At 32.9% G+C, this 22,111-nt stretch overlaps 1 protein-coding gene across 1 annotated transcript in view; it reads right to left on the bottom strand.

Moving 5' to 3' along the window:
• The window catches only part of LOC105333143 (transmembrane GTPase fzo-like), a 78,058-nt gene that overhangs the window by 49,803 nt on the left and 6,144 nt on the right, over positions 1–22,111 (bottom strand). The window contains exons 3-4 of the mRNA XM_034449442.2: positions 18,255–18,454; positions 16,594–16,901 (exon numbers count right to left, since the gene is read on the bottom strand). Coding sequence (XP_034305333.2) covers positions 16,594–16,901; positions 18,255–18,454 — 508 coding nt within the window. The remainder of the gene's footprint in view (positions 1–16,593; positions 16,902–18,254; positions 18,455–22,111) is intronic.

Raw genomic sequence — 22,111 nt, 5'->3', positions numbered from 1 at the left:
ACCCTTAATTACGTAACACATCATAAAATCATTACATTGCTTGAGTACATAACTGTGAGATAAACACATTTGCTTCTATAACATTTCACAAAATATCTCTCAGTAAAGAGCTACAGAATAAAGACTTTAGAGCCCTTTGGTCCCCTAGTTTAAGGGGCCAGCCCCTTTTTCCTGATATCAAATAAAAGGTCATTTTATTCTACACAAATTTTGTTCAACAAGTGCTTAGAAATTTGTTACCGTTCTAGAGATATATGAGAAAGAAGGTTTTAGGGGCCGGTCCCTTATCTCCTTTTAGGGGCCGTTTAACGAAATTCTGACGGTTGCATTTTGTTGAGAACATCATTTTGAACAACTTTTCTTCTGTACTGCATTACAAAATATTTTTCCTTTCTGAGATATTGGTGATCAAAATTTTGGACTTTTGGCCCCTAAAAACCCTTAATTACGTAACACATCATAAAATCATTACATTGCTTGAATACATAACTGTGAGATTAACATATTTGCTTCTATAATCTATAACAAAATATCCCTCGGTAAAGAGTTATGGGTAAAAGACTTTAGAGCCCTTTAGGTCCCTTATATTAGGGGCCAGCCCCTTTTTCTTGGTATCAAATGAAAGGTCATTTGATTATAAAGACATTTTAAATTTTGTTTAACAAGTGCTTAGAAATTTGTTACCGTTCTAGAGATATATGAGAAAGAAGGTTTTAGGGGCCAGTCCCTTATCTCCTTTTAGGGGTCGTTTAACGAAATTCTGACCGTTGCATTTTGTTAAGAACATCATTTTGAACAACTTTTCTTTAATACTGCATTACAAAATATTTTTCTTTTCTGAGATATGGGTGTTCGAAATTTTGGAGTTTTGGCCCCTAAAAACCCTTAATTACGTAACACATCATAAAATCATTACATTGCTTGAATACATAACTGTGAGATAAACACATTTGCTTCTATAACATTTCACAAAATATCTCTCAGTAAAGAGCTACAGAATAAAAACTTTAGAGCCCTTTGGTCCCCTAATTTAAGGGGCCAGCCCCTTTTTTCTGATATCAAATAAAAGGTCATTTTATTCTACACAAATTTTGTTCAACAAGTGCTTAGAAATTTGTTACCGTTCTAGAGATATATGAGAAAGAAGGTTTTAGGGGCCAGTCCCTTATCTCCTTTTAGGGGTCGTTTAACGAAATTCTGACCGTTGCATTTTGTTGAGAACATCATTTTGAACAACTTTTCTTCTGTACTGCATTACAAAATATTTTTCCTTTCTGAGATATGGGTGATCAAAATTTTGGACTTTTGGCCCCTAAAAACCCTTAATTACGTAACACATCATAAAATCATTACATTGCTTGAATACATAACTGTGAGATTAACATATTTGCTTCTATAATCTATAACAAAATATCCCTCGGTAAAGAGTTATGGGTAAAAGACTTTAGAGCCCTTTAGGTCCCTTATATTAGGGGCCAGCCCCTTTTTCTTGGTATCAAATGAAAGGCCATTTGATTATAAAGACATTTTGTTCAACAAGTGTTCAGAAATTCGTTACCATTCTTGAGATATCTGAGACAGAATGTTTTAGGGGCCGGTCCCTTATCTCCTTTTTGGGGCCGCTGAACCAAATTTTTTAGGTTGCATGTTGTTAAGTACATCATTTTGAGCATCTTTTCTTTAATACTGCATTTCAAAATATTTTTCCTTTTTGAGATATAGGTGATCCAAGTTTTGGACTTTTGACCCCTAAAAACCCCTAATTACGTAACATATGAGAAAATCGTTATACTGCTTGGCTTCATAATTATAAGATAAACATATTTGCTTCTATAATTTATTACAAAATATCTCTCGTTAAAGAGTTATGGGTAAAAGACTTTAGAGCCTTTTAGGTCCCTAATTTGAGGGGCCAGCCCCTTTTTCTTGATATTAGCAGAAAGGTCTTGTAAAAATAAACTTTTTTTACATTACATGTTTTAACAAAATATTTTCCAGAAAAGAGATAAAAAGAGAAAAGCACAAAAATTCACGACGCTTTTTTAATGTCAATTTTCGAGCCATAGCGAGCTTTGGCGCCAGTAGTGCTAAACATACAAAACAACAATCATGCAAAACTTCAATCTTTCCTTTACCTACCGTAAAAATTTGAGCTTAATATCTCTTATAGTTTAGGAGAACAACAGAAGACAAAATACCTATATAAAAATTAGAAAAATCTCAATATCTCAAAAACGGATGTGACGTCATCAATACAAAAAATTTCCTATCAAGTTCAGACCACTATCTATCACGTCCTAAAATTTGATTGAAATTGGCCGAGCCGTTTCTGAGAAATCGCGTGCACAAAAAACGGCAGAAAAATAATAATAATAATAGGGAAAAAGAAACAAAGCAATAACAATAAGGTCTTCCGTTGGAAACGGAAGACCTTAATAAGAATAAGAAAAGTGAAAAAGAAACAATAGAATAATAGAAGGGTCTTCCGCTGAAGACGGAAGACCCTAATAACATTTTGTGCATTTATGTTTCCTGAGTGTGGCATTCTTATACCATCAGTTTCCTATTCCATGATACATATAAAGGCCACATATGTCATAACTATATCAACAATTTATAAACTTAATTTTATACTTATTAATTTGATTTAACTTAATTTTCTAAACTATATTTGTTTCTCCACAAGTTCCAGGCTACCCTTCATGGTACAACATTGTGCATGATGGGGATGTTCCTGTCTACACCTACCAATTGCTGGAGGACTGGAAAAATAGAAACTTAAAAATGACTGTTTTGAAAGAATAAAATAATGTTCAATAGATTTGTTTTGTTCTTGAATTGACTCATATATGATTTATACACAAGTTATGAGTTTCCTTAGTGAATATCCAATCATTCATTTTTGGGATCAGTTTGACGGTAGTCGTCTTTAACGTGGCATAACTTTTTAACCACTCAAGCAATTTTTAAAAAGTTTTCACCAGTAAGCTGCATTTAAAATGACATTTGTACTGATACCAAACTTGTCAATATTTACTTGATATTAAAAAAACACCTATTTTCATTAGTTATAATTAGAGCATAACTGAAAAACAATATAAGCTACACCGCGTAGTACCTTATAGCCCGTTTTTTTGCCGGGACAAATATTTTTTTCAGGTATACCATTAATTTTTGTTAATAAAACTTTAATAAAACCTTTGTCCTGTATTAAAAATCTATTATTTCTAATAGCTGAGAAGTAAATGTAATCAAGCAAAAGTACTATGTGACTATTACAAGGTGGCACAATTTGATATCCGACCTTTGCTTCACACACTCAAATATTTTCAACAAAAACAACTAAATAGTACATATTACTTAGCATTTGCATGAAAAAAAATATACCTAATTATCAAATTGTAATTTCTTTGTTGTTTAGAAACCATTTATCAGACAATTATCTGCACTTAATTCAAATCATTATGTATATAACAGTATTAATGTTACTCTCAAGACAAGTGCATTAGAATAACGTTTTAGTCATCTACATGTAATTTGTGATTTGTGTGAAGCTCTTATTGCATAGTAAATAAAGAAGTGCAAGGCGTATAACTTGTCGGATGCCTCATGTGGACACAACTGTGATCGGCCGAAGCCGATCACAAAAAAAGAGAATACACTTGTAAACAACCGTTCTCGAAAGGTCTATTTTTTCAAACGGAAGACCCTCTTGTTATTTCATTATTTTTTTAATTTTCTGACTTTTTAAAGCTTCATATTTAAAATAAGTTTTCGACAAATTTCAATAAAACTTTCAGAATTGTTGTGCCTTTATTGTCCCTTCAAGTTTTTATCACAACATTATATCCGTTTTTAAGTTACGTCAATATTTTGACTTTCAAAATGATTTTGTCCGGGGCGTTTTTCAAAAATGCTTCGAGATAAGGATTTCATATTTTCAGTGATTACACATTTATCATTTTTATTTAGAAAAAAGGCTAAAATTTACATTCCGTCGCTTCCGATCTTAACAGAAAGTGTTTGAAACTTTCGGAATTTTGAATTTTGAACTTTTTATTTAAATTTCAAAAATTCATTATGGTTTATTATGCTGAATACGACACCTAAATTCGTTTCAAAATCGGACGATGCATTACAGAGATATTAGCATTCAAAAATTAATTTTTCCGGAAATTTTGATCCCGCATTCTAGGTTTAAAAAATAGCGTAAAGTTTAGGTGGTTTTTTGGTCGAGGAAATGTGAAGCAGATAGTGGTCATGTATACAATCTATGTGATTTAATTTTTCAGTGGATTATTAAATTTGCTAAAATTAGTTTTGCATTCAGGGGACACATGGTCCCTATTCTTGAGAAATTTTAAACATTTCAGAATAAAACAAGTACAACTTACTTATAGCACTATAAAGGATAGCCAGAAATGTTCTCAACATTTTTCTGATAAAGTGTCCTAGTTTCACTGGTCCAGCACCACGCTCAAGTCCCGAGCAACTGCCATAAGCTACCAAAGGATTGGTAGCTTTGTGTAGACCCATGCAACTTATCACCAATTGATTGGGAGGGGGGGGGGGTTAATCAAATTCTTTCCGAGTAACTTTTCGTGTTCTTAAACCCACCCTACTTTTCAAGCATTAAACCGAAAGTGAAAATTTGGGCCACAGTTTTGCATTTTCATTCTATATCTGATGAAAACTATCACCAGTATTAAAGTGTCATATATCAATTGACATGAACTTTTCTATCCACCAAAAAAATGTAATTGCTATTCTAGCAATTGATAAACCTCAAATAACTAGCCAAACCTCAGGTTATCCCTTTAATTTTAAATTTTGACCGAGTCTTTTGTTCGAAATTAACCCCTGCCACCTCAAGGTGAAGATACCTCGTACCAAAAATCATTCAATAATTGTTAACTTGTACTTTAACACATTGGAATTTTTTTTTGTTAAGTCGTTCTTGAAATCGTAAAGTTTTTTTGTTAAACCGTACTTAAAATCATTCGGGTTTTGTTAAATCGTGCCAAGAACTATACGTTTCTATTTTTTAGGTCTTGTATTGGGTTAAGAACTCTGCTTTTTACAGAAACTTCTAGTTTTCAACATTAACGGAAAACCCAGTTATTGCTTTGCGACAAGCTTTGCTCTAGATAACTCTACAATGCCAGTATCAAAAGATGTATTTTAACAAAGTTAAGAAACTTTTAACCAGCCAATATTGCATTTATGAGACATCAGCTATTTGGTATGGCAAGATTAACAAGAATAGAATTCCTGGGTCCCCCGCCGGTCAAGCAGTATACAAGTATCGACCAAGGCTGATTTAGGAACTTGACCAAGGTATTAGTGGTATAAACATTTGGTATAAATTTCATGAAAATCCGTCAAAATTTGTAGGCATGAGAGCGCTTACAAGGTCAATTTTTGGATAAAACGGAGTCATTATTGTGGTCAAAGTCCCATAACTCCAACAAAAAGTATCGGCCAATGCTGATTTCGAACTTGACCAAGGTAATAGTGGTATAAACATTTGGTATAAATTTAATGAAAATCCGTCAAAATTTGTAGGTATGAGAGCGCTTACAAAAAAGTGTGACAGACGGAAACACGGACACACGGACCCACAGACGGACGCCCGGCATTTCTATGCCCCCGCTCCGCGTTGCGGCGGGGGACAGAAAATCCATCAAAGATAACTGAAGAGAAACACTAGAAATGTCTAGTGGCAATAACGACTTGAAGGAAGCCTCGGGCCCTTTTGATATGAATAAATTAATGAAGAGAAGTGTACCTCAATGCAACAGAATGAATGCGCTCATTTCCTCAAATCAAAAACATTGAACAATTTAATAGGCCTTCTCCATTATCAACAATTGTCGTTTACCAGGCATGAATTCATTTCGTATGGCGTTTCATATCCTTACTCACTTGACTGACGAATAAACTTAACTGAAAAATGTTGTTACATATGTTAAAGAGCTATAATTCAAATAGATGTATTGGCATGCATGTCGCTCTATTGTACCAAGGCCCACCCATTATTTTCATCTTTATTAAAAAACAACAAATGTCTACAAACAAAGATGATTTTCCGTTGCAATTATTTTTTAGAAACGCCGATAATGATTTTATCCTCATAGTAATAATGTGTCAGGACTATGGAAACTGTTTAAAATACGTCGTTTTTAGATGGGGTCACATGACCCCATCTATTGGTTTACTGTCAGCCGAAGTCTCAAACCGGAAGGCACGTGTAGAACACATGAATTGAGTCTACGCGTAAGAAAATAGTGCAGACAGTTTTCATGCATATCATTAAATATGTATTATAAAAACACGCATTAAATCTTTTTAAGTCCTCTGTGTATAAACAAAATTCTATTTAGAAAATAAACAATTAGTTTTATTGATCAAAATGGAATGAGTTACGTAACTGAATGCACAGCGCCGTTGACGATTCAGTTGGTGTACGAGCTCATTAATCAATAGAAGAGGTTGATGGTGGAATCGAAATTAAAGTTCCCAAACGCAATGTGCCATTTTTGAAAAGTTATGAATTTTATCTTGACAATTTCTCACCTTAATACTACCAAACTTCATGCGCAAGCTAAAATCGGGACGGGTTATACAAAGATGTTTTACAAATTGAATAGGTGTTTTATTGGCTTCCAGTCTACTTGCGGCATGACTGCTGTTCGTCTCTAAAGGAATTTTGTACAAAGAAAATAAAAACAAGTCTGAATTTGCCTTCGCGTTCGTTGGCTCTTTAGTTGATTAAACTGAATTTAAATTTTAAACACTGCATTGTAAGCAAAATGTATAATAGATTATACATTTTGGAAGACTTATACATCATATAATATATACAATCTTATCGATTGAAGAACCAAGTTAAATGGTTTTTTTTTCATGTTTTCCGTCTTAGTTGGAATCCGGCTTGGGGTGAATTACATTGTAAAATAATGCATAACATTACCATTACTTCATGAATTAGGGCATTAAATTACCATTACCATTACTTAATTTTCTTGATATAATGCATTGCATTACCATTACATGAGTAAAGTAATGCATTACCATTACTTTGTGAAAAGTCAATAAGTTTTAAAAAAGTAATTCAAAAACTAAATAAAGAGTTTTTGTAAATATTTCATAAATAAAAAATGCTTAGATTATTTACAGGTTCATGTTCATGTTTACTATCAGGTTCAAATTTAATTACTTATACAAGATTGCTGTTGCACTTGTAGTTGACAATCTCTATTATTTATGTCTCTGATTTTCGGAGTATGATTTCTAATGAAAGGAACGGTTGTATCGTAATTCGTGTAGGTGATGCACGAGTTTACACAAACAAGTGGCGAACGGATTTTTTTTTACCTATTAATTTTGCATGACTCGCAAATGAAGAAAATCGTGTCAGATAAGTCGGTCTTAAAAATCAAAATGACGACCGTGGCAAATCTTTTTATTGTCAAAGTTCTTGGAATCTTATTGTCAAAAAATATGTCTAACGTCAGGTGCCTGTGTTTGTTATCAGTATACAAATGTTCACTTTGTTTGTTAATTCGGCAGTTTTAGAGTTTTCGGGGTTTTCATAAAACTTTTATTTCAGATACCATCCGACTTGTGGATTTTCCATTGGATCACAAAATTGAATAAATCTAATGATTAAAATTATCTACTTTGATATAGTTGTTTGATTTTCCCGGTTAGTAGTAATTTTTAAAAATTTTCTTGGGGTCTTATTTTACAAAATATACCGTTGTTTCGATGTTCTACAATTATGAAGGCTGGGATTGAGTAAAATTTAGACAAAGTATCAGACAATTGCAAAAAAGCAGAATTAACATAGATTATATCAAATAATTCATATTCGAGGAAATCCAGGACAATTACAAATTCAAACTTTTAAGACTCCGTCTTTCAGTACTCTCAGTACATTGATTATTTACTTGTGTTCGAAAAACTATCAAACATTAGTGTAGATTTTATGCAATTCATCGTTGAAGAAGGAGCACTAGAAAGTAGTGACAACATATCATCCTTTTAACAAGACATTCCTACTGATCAACCAGAACTTCAGCGTCAATCGAAGAATTATAAGAAAGATACATAGCTTGGTTTGAGTCATGACTTTGTTCACTTTATGACACTCAACTTAAGATTTTTAAACTTGGTATTTACTATTCAGCATAGCTGCATTTAAAATATAAACGAACTAAAACATGACCTCAGCTTTGTGTAGAAACATAGAGTAGAACTGTGAGCAAAGCCCTGTATCTTGTTTATAACTCAAAGCTTGGCTCTCATAATAGTAACTAGAAATTTGTCAACAATTAAAACAAGAGAAAGATGCACTAAAACAAAGAAAAAAAACACTCTCTCTTTTTCATCAAAGATATAATTTATATATTTCTACATGTAGCAGCGATAATAATCTCCGTTTAGATTGAAATTGTTGAGCATCTTTATGAAACATGGTGCAATAATCAACCATTACGTAGAGATTGTACCGAATTACATGTACCAACATAATGAATAGTAATCTATAATATTTTGTTAGTGGATCAGATTTTGTGCAGGTACATGTAAACAATCAGCTGTCTGATTAACCGGTCTACTGGTAAAAAAATTAAATTCAAAAATAAAGACGACGGTTCCTCTCAAGTTAAAATAAAAAGAAACTAAACATGCTACACGAAAATCAAAACAAGCTAAAACCACCGTCACAAATGAAAATGTCAACGCATTGAAATATTTAATCTCAATTTACTTCACATAAACGACACAAACATATTTTTGATGTTTCAAATTTTCCCTTCGCACGTAAACTGTTGTTCAACAACCAAATTCATCTCCGTTCAACTTCAAGATGGTTGCTTCTAACATAGACTGGTCCTCTAAATTTAACTGGCTTTCGATATATGAAATATCAAGCCCGGAGTTAAATTGATTGACCCCCATTCTCTCTGTTTTATTATCATTTTCGTAAATTACTCAAATTTGAAAAGAATTAGCCCTTAACTTTTGCAAGTTATATTTTCTTTCTCAGAAGGATGAGTAATGCTAAATAACATTAAATTTTACTCAGTAGTTCTTGAGAAGATTTTTAAAAACGCACCCCCCCCCTTTTTTTTTTTTACAGTTTCGAGGTTTTCTCCGCTTTGAATAAAGATCGGTCTTTCATTTCTGCAATTTATATTTGCCTTCCCATTAGGATGCTTTTTGCCAAATTTGGTTAAAATTGGCCAAGCGGTTTAAGAGAAGAAATTCAAAATGAAAAGAGTTTACAGACGGACGACGGACAACATGTGATCGGAATAGCTCATTTAAGCTTTCAGCTCAGGTGAGCAAAAAATAGAGCTTTAAACACATGGATGGCAGAAATGTCGTTTGACCTTTATTTGATAACAGTAATTAAAGTAAGTGAAGAAGTTGCTGCCCTTTAAAAGGGGACTGCAATACGTGGACCATTTGCATGTGTTACCAACGAAAACGTGAAAGCCTTAAAATTATCACAGATTCCACCGACTCTAGCCCCCTGCTTTTAACCACTAAATGTGTAAATTGTATTAGGTATATGACTTTAAATCTCACAAGTTAAGGGGTTTATACTTCTAAATTAATTATGATCGATATTAATGAAGATTGCATGTATAGTATCAGGCATTCGGTGAATTCTACTATTTGCGCACACATTATGCTTCGCACAACTTTATTAACTATGCAGTGACAGCTTTGTATAAATCAATTTCATATTTTGATGCATTTTTCTTGAAATTTTAACTTTTATACGGTAATATAATTATTCAATCATCTATTTTATACAGTCGCATAATTAATATTATTCAATCATACTTAAATAATTTTAATCGGGAAGTACTCTAGACTCGCCTACTATAAAAGTAAGGTTAAGCTACATGTGTATTCGGGAAAACAACAAAATATTGCAAATTATGTTATTTGATGCATTTTGTAGTTTCGGCATGACAATACCTTATTTCATAATACTGACAGTTTATATCACATGCCGATCATTTCTTTAAAAGGAATAATTTGTTTCTGTAATTTATACCGACAACTTTACAATTACAGTGCCTTTGAACTTAGTGTGCATATGGGATGGATTCCCAATCCTGATTCAGATAAACCTGTGCTAGCCTGGTTTCCTGAGCTACCCATTACGCACAGGAACCAGGCTTGCTCATGCGCAGACTGAATTTTCCCCATAGCATCCGGTTTAACCTCGCATATGTATTTTCTGTGTGGACCCCAGGGTCCACGCAATAAGTGTGTATGGTAAAATAGCACAAAAGGTTTATAAAATACACTGAATCCTGGAAATAACAGTATCCAACCGCTAATGTTTTACTGTTCTACACATCAATTTTTTATAACCAAGCTTCTTCCAAATTGAGTCATGACGATCATCATGGCTTTTTTTTTTGCATAAAAAAGAACACGGACATAAGAGCATTTGAAGCAGTCATTAGTTAAAAATAGTAAAAATTCAAAATCTTGGGTAGGGAAGAGGGTTTGATTTCTGATGCAATGAATACATCGGTAAACGCGTGCATATTACAAAAGTTTTTGATGAATAAGGTAAAAAAATGTAGAATGAAGGGACAACTATTTTGGATTTTAATCATGAAAAATTCAAAAGTCGTTGTACATAACGTTGTTTTTTTTTTGTAGGAATAAACTTGAGTACAACCAAAACACTATTGCTTAATCTCATTGACGAAATATAATATTTTTACTCGCTTTGCAGATACTACTGCTAAATAAAATGTTTTTCAATCGCTTTAACTTGTATATTAAGTTTTAAACGCTGATGTGAAAGTACAAGTCCTATATTTCTCAGACGTGCGGGCAAATTTGTCCCCTTTTATATAAAATGTTTTGACTGAAACAGTTGAAATTGGGGTAAGCTGTACAATTCTAATCTGTTCGCAGTCTTACACAGCGATTTCAAACATAGGATTAAGGATGACGTTTACTCAGAATGAAAAAAAAATTCCACTGATGATAATGAAAAACCAACTATTGTGTGTTACAAACCTTACATGGTAGTGTTACTCCTCACTTTCAAAAAAGTAGGTCAATGACCTACTTTTTGAGTTAATGGCCATTGAAGATTTTTTGAAAATTTAAGAAAATTCCATAAAAATTTTACAGTATGATTGAGATTTTCTTAATTGTGAAAAAAATACAAATAGCTTAACTCTTTAACAAATAAAATACAGTTTATGAATGGTAGTGACATTAAAAAGATGCAAAGCATTAAATTTTCATTTAGAATTTCTATAGATATTCTAGTCCGAATTTCCTCTATCAGGTTTCAAATTATTACCCACTTTTGATTCAATATAACAAAAAACTGAATGATGATAATGCTAAAACATTTACAGTATCAAACTAAATATATTGACCTTTCTCTGTTGGCATTAAATTCATATGAGGTCAATGATCAAAATTTTGAGATATGGTATTTCTTATCATTTTTAAGCATTTTTCAATATTTTTGTAGTGTGTGCCATACGATTATCTAAGCGAAAAAGCAAGATAAAACCAACAGGAACTATGCAAAATTATGTTGACTAACAAATAAAATCTTCACTTTATATACTATTGTGCTAGCAAAAATATTTTAGTGAAAAACAAAATCTGAAAAATTTAGTCCAAATTTCCTCTGTTTTGCTAAAAGTCAAACTTTGTCAGAGCCTAATTCCATAATTTAGTAAAAATATCGATTGTTATGTCAATAATAATTCATTTTATAAATACTTTTTGTATTTAAAACTAATTTCACTCATGAAATTGAACTTTTTAACAATCCAGATTTGAGAACTCAAACCCAGAGTAAACAACGTCCTTAATGAGAAATGGTATTAATTTTGAATATTGAAGATGGACATTTTAAAGGAAAAAGGTTAAGCATCTATTTGCACTACATTAGCCATTTTTTTTTAAAAAATTGAGCCCTTAACACATGTATGATAGAACTGTTAAGAATTTTATTAGATACATGTAACAATGATCTGATTAAGTACATAAGTGTTTATGGTACAATAGCACAACACATTTATATAAATGCACTGGGACCTGGAAATAACAGTTACATGTACCAGTCGGCAAATGTTTACTGTCAAACGTGAAATCCTATCTCCAACTGTGAGGATGCATTCAACCAGAAACACCTCAAAGAAACGAACAAACAAAAAATTCTACAAAAATACGCTTGGTGCCAACTTGATTCCAAATCAATACAGATTTCAAAATTGCCCTCATATCGGAGACCTGTCAAATCAGCTAAAACTCAAAATTGCCCATCAAATCAGTAAATAATTCCAAATTGCCTCCAAACTGTAAACCTACCAAAATCAGCCTATCATTGGCTCAAAATCGGAGACCTGCCAAATCGGCAAAATTTAAAATTGTCCTTAAATCAGAAACCAGCAAAACTGCCCCGTAAAAACCCAAATCGGCTTTCAAAAATCGGATACATGCTAACTTGGCATACCCTTAAAATGATGAAAAATTGCCAACTAATCAACTATGTAAATAACCAATTGGATTTGACTTAGACTCCTGACTCTTATCCCCAAATTGAAAACTGCTACCAGTCGCATGGTACAAGCAGATGTATTTGTAGTTTTGAGGTCATTTACAAAATTCAATATTGCAAGGGCATAATTTGATGGTTTAAAAGAGGAATCTGGGATTATCTATACCTAGCTAGGTCCAGAAAAAATTGTAAATTTTGGTAAAGAGGCGTGCACGTCTCTTTACCAACATTTACAATTCCCTCCCCCCCCCCCTCTGGACCTAGGTATAGATAATCCTAGATTCCTTTGATTCTTTGTCGCCACCCCATCCATCCTTTTTATAAATAAATGTTTTTAAAAAGGACATGGCAGATGAACTAAAGTATACGTGTTTTCATCACAAAAAAATTGTCGATATTTTTATTGGCCGCCTTAACTGTACTGCGTGTAGTGGAGAGGGATTCAAAAATATCCCATAAGATGCGTTTCATAAACTTTTGAATACCTGACAATCAGTGGTCTATTTCTTTCCACCACCCCCCCCCCCACACACACACACACACACTCTTTGAATGCTCGTCGAAGATAATATTTGTATTTATTATATTACCATCTTCTTCCATTCTGTATTTGACTCTCAGGTATGCTTGCCAGTTACAAATGAGTTGCAGCACCTATTCTAAATAAATTGGATTTGAATGTTTTTGTACTAACTTGTAAAACAGTGATTTTGTGATGGTGATAGTTGTTCCATTACTAAACCGAGAAATGTAGTATTAAAAGAATTGTATCCTGTATAAATCAATGTGTGTATCTGAAAAAAAAATCCAGTACTTTCTCAACAGAGTTTGGAAAGTCAGTGTTATCTTGCCAATTCTGAACAAACCAAAAAAGCCACGGGAAAAAAGAGCACCAACTAAGTGACTTTCATACAACCTTTTTGTTAAATTAGGTAAAACATTCGACATGCATAGTTGAAAAAAGTTGGTAAAAATTTGTAGGAATTTGAAAAGGACATTTGTCTGCTCAAAGCACAAGGTCTAAAAAAACCGGGACAACCAACAATGTATTAACATAGACTTTCAGGCTATTCGTAAAATAACCACGCTATCTAAATTGTTTGCCACAACCAGTAGATGCTGAACTATCAGAAAAAAAATTGTAAACACTGAGCTGATTGCCAGAACAATGACGGAAATGTTGTTTTACAAGTACTGTTATATTCTTTAAAGCAAGCCACATCTGCAGGTCATAGTAAATTCCACAGACAACCTAATTAGATGATGGGGCTTAGTTGCACCAGACGTGACACTGTATGAACGACATAGAAAAGCCCTTCCAGCTGGCAATTCTTTGCTTAAGTGTAATTTTTCTCTTGGCTTGTACTTTTAAAAAGTATTTTCTTGAAGTTCTTTGACCTTATAACAACAATTATCTTGTGAACGGTATCTATGCATAGTCAAAAAAACCCACACAACTAAAAGATGTAAATGCCTCCTGTGGGTTTTTGTTTTGATAATGGAACATTCATCGTTTGATCAACATCGGTTGTCAATTGCCTTTATATTTAACATCGATTGTAATTCTTTTTAAATAGGTATGGTTTACATGTACTGTCGATTATCTTCGTGCAGAGGCATATGTGCTGTTTATTTGTATCATTTAACTGCATTGATCTTTATTTACTCGAAGTGATGATAGTTTTGTTTCATCATATTTAAGATGTATGTATATCAAGGGATGTTTTTCTTCCGAAGTTGTCGACATGCAATACAAAAGCGTTGTTTTAGCAGTTTTACAACAGTGTGCATTATTTAATCATTTAACTAGCTTGCATTTGTCATACTTATTATATAAACAATTGTATACACCCCCACCCCAATCACTCAAAGCAGATAGGGAAAAAAGTAAAACTCAAATGCACTTGTTAAAACCGCTAAGGTGCAAAATGTCTTATCCAGAGGGGGGTAGGGGACTTTTTAGATGCCTTTTGCATTACACTTTTAGAAACCTTTTTTTTTTTTATAAAACTTTCTTCAGATAGGTAGGGTGTTCTCAAATGACTGCTTTTATATCTATATTTTAATCAAGATACTATATACAGGGTTATTTTTGTCTCGCGTAACTTCCGCCTTTCTACACTTGCAAACAGTTTCGGTCTGTCGTGAATTCACCAAGTCACAGTTGTTACTTAAGTTGCTAAATATAAGATAGTGAAAATCAACAAGTCTTAAATCTGGCCGCTGACAACGAGGGTTAAATGACTGAAAATGAAACGGGGGCGAATAATCCCTGTATCTGCATGAAGCAGTTTTGCCAAATTGATATTATAGTGATTCGACATTTTTCTTTAGTAGTTAATAGTATGCAGTAAACGTATTATTTTAAGCGTGTATGATGTTTAGCGGAATATGAATTTACGGAAACTTAGCGTGGATTTGATTTAATACCTTTCTGAATATACCTATTTATCTACTTATATATTTTACATTTGGCGATATACTTTATTTAGCAGACCCAATTTTCCGTAAACAACGCTAAATAGAATACACGGCTAAATGTGATACGTTTACAGAATATTTTTTACCCTTAAATCATTCCCTACACTAACTAAAAGATTAGGAGCATTTTCCTCCAAAACAGATGTACACATGTACCTTGTTGTTTTGCGACTGTAGGGGGTTGTACTCGAACATTGTTAACAATTTGGTTTGATTGTCTTGGATCTTACGGTCTGGTGTCTTAAACAGATTTAATGATATCGCTTAGCCTCCGCCTCGCTGTTGGGCAATTGTTGGGGGATCGAATGTCCTAACTGCAGCGGCGAGCCCCCCCCCCCCCCTCCAATACTCAACGTTCCCGTTCCATATTTTATCTAGAAAGTACACTGTACATTTGTAGACCGAATCTATTAATTATTTGCAAATGTTTGAATAAGGTGTACTTCCAATCTGCCGTGGTATGGAATTATATACAAATTCATGCATGTTTACTACCAATCAGTCTTGGTATGTGCATGTATAGAAAAAAATCGCTCGTGTATGCATATTTTTCGCACTATTTAAACTAAAGTTGTTAGATATAAAATCTGCCAAATGGTTTACTCCCTCTGCACTTTCCGCTATGACTTTTTATAGTCTATCCGCGTTCCAGTGCATTCCCTTCTAGAAAGTTATTTCCATCAAAAATAAGGTGACATCGATTTAATCCATTTTATTTACTTTTAAAATAATCATTTGTTACCAATCCAAGGTACATTACTATCCGCCCGCGATGCATTTAACTCGTCCTACACTTTTTGCAATGACGTTAATTTGTTAACCCGCGTTCTTGGTTACCCCTATCTGGAAAGTTCAATGCAATTCTCTCATCAGAGCTCGTGCTTTGCAAGCGTATATCCATCAAACTGAAATTGCGCATTCAAGAAACGAATCGCCTTATTTTATTATTTAACATTTGTCAAAACTTTTCTTCAATGTAAACTCTAATAAAGTCTCTAATAAATATATTGACTCTTTATGTAACCATTCAATATTATTTCATTGCAAGTAAATATTTTTAAGCTGATTCCAACTGACATTGATCCGCAAAAGCGTGTCCTTTACTCTCAGTTTTGCTGAGAACAAGATAGTTTCAGAACAAGATAATTTCACAAAAATTGCTTATCAAGCAAAATTCAGTTATAGCTTACGGACATCATATTACACGCGTTGAAATACCATAGGTGTTAACAGCTACTTTGGTGTAAGTAATGTGTAGTTAACTTGCAAAAAAAGTCTTAATTTATAACTATCGATTTTATGCAAGACTAAATATAAATATCCATATATTGGGATCATACTAATTACTGGAAAAACTGTCTGAAGCCAACTTGGCTGAAAGTGCAAACAGTAAGCAATTTATCTTTGTGATATCAATGTAATTAATATATATTTTCTGTAGTCGTAAAAATGTGTTATCCAATAAACTATGTAATATACTAATTATACTATTTATGTAACGTTCTTTTAATAATTTTTTTAAAAAATGTTAATTTAGTGATCACCTGAAGAAAAGGTATAGGAAATCCGACATCAACATATTTAACTTCTTTGAAATTTCCTGATGAAGTCATATCTGTCAGGTCTGTTAAAGTTGTTCTTAATAATTCCTCTCCAGATTGGCTTTGTATATCACATGTTGCTGTTAAATCAGTTTCGTCAATTTCCCCCTTCAAATTCTCTGTAATGATCCTTACTCTTTCCAAATTGCGTATCTTACATATTGTTGAAGTGGATTCAGAAGTAGTGCCTATAAAAATAATCTTTCCCAGTATTTTGTTGATCAATGTCGACTTTCCAGCACTTGTTTCCCCTGAAATTAGTGGAAACATGCAAAATATGACTAAGCAGAGCTCAGTATGATTCTTTACAGTGTTTGATATATGTAACACAGTCAATAGTATAAACTGTATATTGTAGAGATATTATAGTCCTAGAGTCTCGAAGTTTTGGGCTTTAATACCGATAAATTGGAAGAGTACTGTCTTTTCTTTTATATATTTTAAACATCATTGGTACTTTAAGATTACCAATTTATTTTTATTTTTTCTCAATCAAGCTTCGCTAATTAATAATGAACGAAAATTCCTTTTAACAATTCGGAAATCATGTGAATTTTGGGGATTTTACAACCATGCACATTACATTCACGCTTTTTCAAGGTAGACTCTTTAGTTTATGTTTCCACAATATCACATTTGCATGGATAAACTCAGAAACAATAATACAAATACGGTAAATTTTCGTTGGAAATTTGCTATTTATTCTAGATCTGTTCATCAAAGAAAATACGGGAAATTACTCTAACTCAGTGCATTTAAAGGGTACCTGCAGCCCAGCTGATGTAAAACTTATGTCATGAATTGTTTTTACCAGAATTTAATGCAAAGAAAACGCATCGAAATTGAAAAATCGCGAGAGTTTCAATGTCAACATGTGTAAATTTGAAGCAAGTTAAAACATTGGTGAAAACGTGTTGAATTCTTCATTTATGTGAATTAAACTTTTACATAAAAAGTATTTACAGCCTCAAAATGGTTTGTTATAAAAAATTTGACTGTCATTTTCAATGCATCTTCATCAATTTTCTTCAAAATAGTTTCTGAGCGATTCTGCAATTTTTGCAAAATTACGGGCATATGAGATGCAGATTAACTGTGATGAAAGCTTGTCCCAAGAATGTAGTGATATAATAGCATAAAATAACTATTATTTCACTTAAAGCTTCGTTATGCAAATGTCAACAATACGGTGTACCGATGTATCAGTTTCGTTAATGTCCGATATTATATGCAATGTCAACCCTCGCACGCACGGGTCAAACCTAGTGTTTCTCAAATATTAATATTTTGGGGGTATTGTTAAAGGTGGTATAAAACATGTGCACCTCCATACTAAGACGTACTTTCTATCGAAGTAAAAAATACAAAAAGAATATTTTTTTTCTTTCCTACATTTTTTACTCGACAGCGCAGTGTAGTGGATCCTGCTGTGTTCCAGAAAGATTTTCTTTTATTTTTGGTCAAACATTGCAAAATTTGAAAATTCTAAACCACTGTTCTATTAAGATTATATTAAATTTTCATCCACATTCACACTATCAGGTGTGCCTTATCAACTTCAGCAGATAAATAATTTGTTAAATCTATATTATATGTATCTATACCTGCGATTACTATCCCGTGGTCAGTTTTTTCCATATCTTCTATCCTTTTGTTGATGCTTCCTACGAAGTCTGGTTGTGATAGTTCAAGCTCCATTTTTAAATCTCTCTTGTACTTCGTACTTTTGAGAAACGTACCTAGCTGTTTGTACATATCAATTATGCTTCGTTTTGCCCTTTCTTTCTCCTCGTCTGTAAGATACCTATCAGAAATGTTTCATTTAATAAAAGGTATACTTGAAAAAAAAACCACAACAAAAACAACCTCTAACTAGGGTTAGAAGAATGGCAGATCTTAGCAACTTAAAACAAGAGGCCAATTGGTCTTAACGGTCACCTGAATAATATACATGTATCACCCATACACATACTTGTCGAGGAGTCTCGTATATGCATTCAATTACATGTTATTAGGTTTCATTCTGGAGTAGAAAAAATTATTAATTTGTAATGACGACCACCTCCCTACCTGAAAGTTTTCCAAAAGAACTATGTAACCTATACTTTTTGGCGAAAAACTTAGAGATCTGGTTTAACACAAGAGGCCAATTGGTCTTAACGGTCACCTGAATAATATACATGTATCACCCATACACATACTTGTCGAGGAGTCTCGTATATGCATTCAATTACATGTTATTAGGTTTCATTCTGGAGTAGAAAAAATTATTAATTTGTAATGACGACCACCTCCCTACCTGAAAGTTTTCCAAAAGAACTATGTAATCTATACTTTTTGGCGAAAAACTTAGAGATCTGGTTTACAAAATCATGAATTCAGTTTTCCTTTAAGGTGTGTGGGAGTAAAGAAGATAATTTTTTAACATTATATGCATTAACACCTAAACATCCATTTTAGCCCTGCCCTAGAGTCAAAACCCATACGCATCAACAGCTCAGATGATTTTAACTGCGTCTTTACCACTGAATACATGAATGTGCAATCAACATGGAAGATGTTTCAACATTGTTTACCAGGTTCTGTAACTTGCTAATTTCTTCAACAGTTTTGAGCAATTTCATAGCTTTCTTGTTTGACAACAAACATTCACCTAGCTTTATCTCATCTCATACACGTGCCAATGTATATATTCATACGTTATTGAGTATAGCATTTACAAAGGAGTCTTTTATTGTCAAAAATGTTAGGTGTTTGTCACAAAATAGCTCTTAGAAAAGATAAATATATTTTTCTAACAATTAAAAATTATATTTTTGTAAAACTTTTAAATACATTAGTGAAAGACCACACTTTATAACATTTTCTGCATACATTAGTTCTAAAATATATCTACATTCAGAGGTCTGATAGTGCATTTGTATTAAAACGGGAGAAGAAGTTGAATTCAGTAACCATTTCCTTTAAGCATCTAAAGACTAATAAAAAAATATTCATTTCACGAATTGTTTGAAGTCATCTCAGAATGTAGCAAAATGTCTAGTTCGTGTTCTACATTAATTTTGCACATACAAAATATTTTACAGATATTTTGTTTCAATTCATAGACGGGCAACCTTTTTCATACTCTTATTCTTCTCACAAAAAGGACCTGAGCTCCGCTGTTTCTTTATAAATAGCTCCGAAGTCTTACTACGACCTACCAATTTTAGATACTGTTGCCAGGGTTCACATTATGGCGACCCCATCCGATATAGCGATCGACAATTTGAAGTCTATTTCGGATTATGTCTGTCTTAAATATCTTCCCACCAGTTTAAAATTATCAGACAATGTTTAACAGAAAAAATCATTATTTCAAACAGCCTTGTATCAAAGAGTACAGATTCAGGATTTGATTCTCCGAGTCCCGAGTCTCGGAATCCCCCACCTATAGGTAAAAGGCATCACTTACTCATAATACGTTCATTCATACATGGCATAAAAGGTTACAAAGGTTAATATATAGAATATACAAAACATGACTCAATATAGAGTACCAAAGCTATCGTTGCAGACAGAATCGCCAAATATGAAACTTGTTTTTAAACTCTCAATTTGGATATTATTATGCCCGTATTATTCACCTGGTTTTATAACATCGTTTGGGAATACTACGCAGTGCTGCAAGATTCACAGAGTTCATTCTGTTAGTTATCATTACCACCATTCAGTGCACAGTACCTAGGTTCACATAAGTTATTTATCATTGTCCACGTTTTTTAATATGCTTAAAAAATTATAAATTTAAATTGGGTGTTTCAACCCATGTTAAAATTTGGCTTTTGGTCTGATATTTTGTCTAAAATTTTGTCTGTAAATCGCGGCCCAGACAGTCCCTCATAATTCTAGAAAATTAACACAACGGAAGTTTACATAAGATAAGACCCAAAATGGGATGGTGCTACTACTTAGCGGGAAAATCATAACAATTCAATCTACTTAGGTAGATAATAAAGATTTTTAGATTTATTTAATATTGTGATCCAATGGAAAAATCCACAAGGGAGTATCCGTTATACAAGGTTTAATAGAACTCCGAAAATGGTCCAACTGCTGAATTACCGAACACAATAAACATTTAGATAAAAATAAAACACACACACACACACACACACACACACACACACACACACACACACACACACACACACACACACACACACACACACACACACACACACACACACACACACACACACACACACACACACACACACCTGACGTTAGAGATAATTCGATTTAGTTTAAGATTATACCAAGTACTTTAATAACAAGGTCCGTTAAGGTCGCCGTTTTCATTAATTCCTGAACTGGCTTATCTGCCTTGAGTTACCGGCAGTGATTTATGTAAATTGATAAAAATGTATCCGTTCGTGACTTACAACGTTTGAGAAAAAATGGGCATCATCTACAAAAATTCTCTACGATACAACCATTTCTTTTTTTAAAAAAATCATGCTTCGAATTCTTCTTCTCAAATCGATCAAACAAGAAAAGGGTCTACTTTGGGGGAAACATTACATTTTCTGATTATCTCCTATATTTGTCTTTATAAAGTAGGCATCAGAATGATAAGGACATTAACTGGTAAATGTAAATGAGATCGTCATTTCAGAGATTAGTGTCTTTTCAAAACACTCCTTCTATTACGCGAATTGTCACGCGTACAATGGTCGTCTGATAGCTATAAAAGGATTTCAGAATGAAAGTTTCAAAACTACAATATAAACTATGACTTTATAATTAATTTCTTAAAAGCGAATGCTATTCTTTTTACATCAACACGGTAAATAAGATTTAAAAAAAAACACCCGTGCATTAATTTTGAATCAGTCTTATATTGCAATTGGTGTGAGGTACTCACTAATATTGGAGAAGGATCATGATAATCTATCATACGAGATGCTGAACGACACATTTTGGTAAGACGGACGTAAGACAGCAAGTGATACAGGGCAAACTTGGAGTGGACATATCGTTTTACATAGACAAATATAAAACAAAACAAGACTAGAAATTATATAAAAAATTGCACTCAGAGAACACGTTCCATTTTTTTTCTCCAAAACATACATGTATTTGTTTAGCAACAACGCAAAAGATAGAGAATTGTTGGTGACGCACATTGCGCCGCCTGGCAAAACTTCTTGTTACTTGTTATTCATTTTCTCAATAAATAAATAATTTAAAAGTAGAGATTTGAATTGTTTTAGTATTGTTGCCAAGGGGTCATTAAACTAAACATAGAACCCTAATAACATTTTAGAGAACATATTTTCAGTATGTATTTTATCTACACTATTTTGGGACAACCATCGTATTAGAAATATATAAATGAATTATTTTAATCATGAATATGACTAATTTAGTACGATATAAAGTACAGGAATAAAGTATAAATATATATCTCATAACACGT

The sequence above is a fragment of the Magallana gigas genome, chromosome 4, assembly GCF_963853765.1.
Source record: "Magallana gigas chromosome 4, xbMagGiga1.1, whole genome shotgun sequence".
NCBI classification, from domain to species: Eukaryota; Metazoa; Mollusca; class Bivalvia; order Ostreida; family Ostreidae; genus Magallana; species Magallana gigas.
This window is presented reverse-complemented; position numbering and strand designations above follow the sequence as displayed.